This window comes from Amblyomma americanum, chromosome 3, assembly GCF_052857255.1.
Source record: "Amblyomma americanum isolate KBUSLIRL-KWMA chromosome 3, ASM5285725v1, whole genome shotgun sequence".
In the NCBI taxonomy this organism is placed as follows: Eukaryota; Metazoa; Arthropoda; class Arachnida; order Ixodida; family Ixodidae; genus Amblyomma; species Amblyomma americanum.
This window is the reverse complement of record NC_135499.1, coordinates 168,637,880-168,641,676: the sequence shown is the minus strand read 5'-3', so window position 1 is coordinate 168,641,676 and position 3,797 is coordinate 168,637,880. Positions and strand designations below refer to the sequence as shown.

General features: G+C 51.9%; 1 protein-coding gene across 1 annotated transcript in view; it reads left to right on the top strand.

The window, feature by feature from the left end:
* The first annotated feature begins 1,798 nt into the window (after nucleotides 1–1,798).
* Nucleotides 1,799–3,797, top strand: part of LOC144125370 (polypeptide N-acetylgalactosaminyltransferase 1-like) — a 48,816-nt gene continuing 46,817 nt past the window's right edge. The window contains exons 1-2 of the mRNA XM_077658693.1: nucleotides 1,799–2,523; nucleotides 3,032–3,201. Of these exons, the coding sequence (XP_077514819.1) occupies nucleotides 2,057–2,523; nucleotides 3,032–3,201 (637 nt within the window). The 5' untranslated portion in view covers nucleotides 1,799–2,056. The remainder of the gene's footprint in view (nucleotides 2,524–3,031; nucleotides 3,202–3,797) is intronic.

The window sequence follows — 3,797 nt, the reverse complement described above, 5'->3', positions numbered from 1 at the left end:
AGTGTATTTTTGTTTATGGTTTAGTTTGGCTTATTGGAGTTTAACGTCCCAAAGCGACTCAGGCTATGCGAGACGCCGTAGTGAAGGGCTTCGGGAATTTCGACCACCTGGGATTCTTTGACGTGAACTGACATTGCGCAGTACACGGGCCTCTAGAATTTCGCCTCCATCGAAATTCGACCGCCGCGGCCGGGACCGAGCCGGCGTCTTTCGGGCCAGCAGCCGAGCGCCATAACCACTCAGCCACCGCGGCGGCTGTATTTTTGTGCGAAAATACATGTTCTTTACGGATCATGTTCTCGGAGTCTTGTGTGCACGCGTATTATGTAGATAATACAGTGAACGAAACAGTTCTTCCCCCATGTAAGTTTGTACAGCTCAGCGACAACAAGCCAACAGATAATCGCCGGCCAACATCTTCTCATTCGGCATCATTGCTTCATCAGAAATTTTAAAAACAAGATGCTTGCCTGCCTGAAGGATCCATTGTTGTCTACGTAGACGCTAGCATACAAGACTGCAAAGCAACAACAGCTACATACTGCCCGTGCAGACCTGCCCTGAATCAAACATCTTGGTTTCAGCTTACGGAACCCCCTTCGTCCTTTTGTGCTGAGCTCGTTGCAGTTCAAGAAGCACTCTGCTCTGTGGCCGACTTAACTATGCTCCCTGCAGCCCGCGTTGTCATCCGCACTGACGCCCTTCAAGCTGTCCGGTTGCTACGACGTGTTAGCCGCTGTCCAACGATATGTCAGGACATCCACCGGCTCGCGGCACGCATCCCGCAGCCAGTACGTATTCAGTGGGTCCCACGGGATCTGCTGACCTATCAAAGGCAGGCAGATTTAGCGACCCGCCTTGCCTATCCAAACTCATCACCGCCTCGGCTCCTTCATTTGGACAATTTTAGCCTCCTTTCATCAAGAAAGGAACTCCTCCGGCGCCGCACACGTGCTCTCATCCCTCCGTGTGCGGTAACCCTCCCCCGCGGTCTTACCCGTGCAGAGGAGGTTGCGCTTAGGAGGATCCGGGCCGTGGTTGCCCTCACGCCAGCCATCACTCCGAAGTGGCCTCAGTACCGAGAATTGTTCCCTCGGCCAGGTTTTCCGGTATGTAAACACGAGGACATTGAGGCCGACATTCATCACTTACTGTGGGACTGCCCAGCTCTCAAGCCTACAAGGATCCGGCACCTGATGGTAGCAGGTCTTTCACCAAGCAACCCTTCTTCATACAATGCCTGGACGCAGGTTCCATACCATCGTTCTTTACTGGACTTCATCAAATCCGCTAACCTTTTTCCATTAATTTGGATCATTCATCGCACCTTCACCCATCATTGATGCCTGGGGCAATAAATTTCGCTTTCAAGAAAACAAAAACAGAAGAGGCCTTCTCTCTCCCCCGGCTCCCTAAGCGATGGACCCCCCCCCCCCCCCCCCCCCCCGAGATTTACGCCACTGATTCTCCAATTTGTAGTTCTCCTTATTTCTGCTTTACTTTTAGGGAAGAACAACCTAGATGTGCTGACTGTGAAATGAAGCGTAGTGCATTTCCTTCGACCCCTTTCAATTTAGCTTAGCTCCGTTTTGCACCCGAGGCGCTTCAGTGTACACACGACGTGGCACCGACATATCCGGCCTTCAAAACTCGCGGGAGAAGTAGCAACCGCCAAAGAACGTTCTTTAGTTCGGTAGATGGCGCAGGCTGCCTCTCTGCTGCGAAGCAGTCAGTGCTTCCGCTAAGCTTGTTGCTCATTCATCCAGGCGTTGGAAACACGGTTGCCTCGCGGCGTTTTGCGTCACCTTGCGCGCTCCGATGTGCGAGTCGCTACCATCGCAACTCTCGCGTGCACTATTCGCAGAGGCCGTAGACGCTTCGCGCTGTTCGGCGCGCTCGACCAGCTGGGTGCGTGCCACGTGTGTTTTCGAAGTCATGTCAAAGATCTTGAGAATACTGCGATCCCTCCACAAGCGGAAACACCTGTCGCGGTTCGGCGCGCCTCCTCGTCTCGTCGGCTTCGCTGTTTGATGGGCCGCGAGCGGCGTAGAGCACGATGGCCCTGCTCTTCATGCGGCGCCGTCGACCCACTCTTGTTCGCCTCCTCTCCGTGCTGGCCATTGCCGGGGTCACAGTGCTTTTGCTTCGAAGCCGCACCGCTTCCGATGACCACCTCGACGACCGCGTCGCCTACCGAGAACGACTTTCTCCCAAGCGCGACGCTGGCGATGATCGCGGCGGGCCGGCTGCTGCTGCGACGGCCGGTGACGTTCGGGTCCACAGAGAAGAGGCACCGATCTACCGCGGGGACGAGAGCCCGTTGCTCCCGAACGTGCACGACCCGGACGAGGCCGAATTCTTCGGGAGGCTTATCGAAGGCTGGGGCAGGAACGGCGATGGAGTCACGCTGAGGGGTGCCGAGAAAGAGCAAGCTGACAAGGAGTTCTCGCGAGCCGGCTTCAACGCTTACATTTGCGACCGCCTTCCGCTAAATAGGACGCTCGGCGATCGTCGACACCGCAGGTAAGGTTTGCTGGGCTTTGCGTTTCTTCACTTACAGCAACTGTACAAAATGACGAGTGGTATTTGGCACGGTCGTTGCGTTTACTGTGTAACGTAGCCGTTCGAACATCGGGAAGCAGGCGCGTAGGCGCGCAGTCATCATTTGTTCAGATTGCTCTTCCCAACTATCTTCGCGCTTTCTTGTGATCTTGCATTTTCACGAGAAATCGCAGGAAACCAGCCGAGCTCGCTGATGCACACGATGTAGTTGTTTTCCACGACTTTAGAAGGTATGCATAGCGGTTTTAAAAATGAGCAACGCCTTAGGTTTGTGTCCGCTAACGAGACGCTTGCGTTTCTGCGCTGCTGTTGGCGCTGTCTTGATCGGCATGAAATTAACCCAGCCCCGTAGGTACTTTGCGCAACGCGATCGAGATCACCTTGGGCAGGATGTGAGGAAACGCCGCGCATAGGTTGACACCGTTATCGAATGTTACCTATCCTGTTTTCCTGTTCTTGTCTTCCGCAGCTGTCGGAGCGAGAAATATGACGTCGAGAGTCTTCCCACCGCGTCCGTGGTGATCATTTTTACGGACGAACTCTTCTCAGCACTCCTGAGAACTGTGTACAGTGTGATAAACCGCTCCCCTCGTCGCATCCTGAGGGAAATCATCCTCGTCGATGACAACAGCCAGATTGGTGAGTCCACGTCGCAAGCGTAACACTTAACGTCGATAGCGACTTGCCTTTTTTCTTGTGTCCGGTCGCGCCTATTTCTGCAGAAACGCTATGCTGAATCCTGTCTTTTTTGCTTGCGTCCGGTCGCGCCTATTTCTGCAGTAACACTATGCTGAATCCTGTTTTATTTCTTTATTTCGCTCCTGTTTGTCTTGGTGAGATGTCTTCGTCTAATCATAACCTTTAGCTGATTTTAGAAATGATATGTATGCCACTTAATCCTTGTGGAGACCATTGAATTAGCAATGTATCCTTGGACATGCGATATTGAGATTTCAACACAAATTTTTTGCACAATATTATTCAATGTGACCTACTTTTCACCGTTCATAATATAGAGAGACTGATAGGACAAGATAGGAACGGTTTTATTCAAAACTTAATGGGTTTGTAGTATTTAATTTTGTATTGCAAAACTTATTCTACCAAGTCATAGCCTGGCTCTCATTCTGTGTCAGTGTATATGTGCACTGACTACTGTTGTTTACTAATTTAAGTTTTTAACTAGCTGCATTATTGTGGGTGCTTATGATGATGCACAATGCAGTGTCACTTTT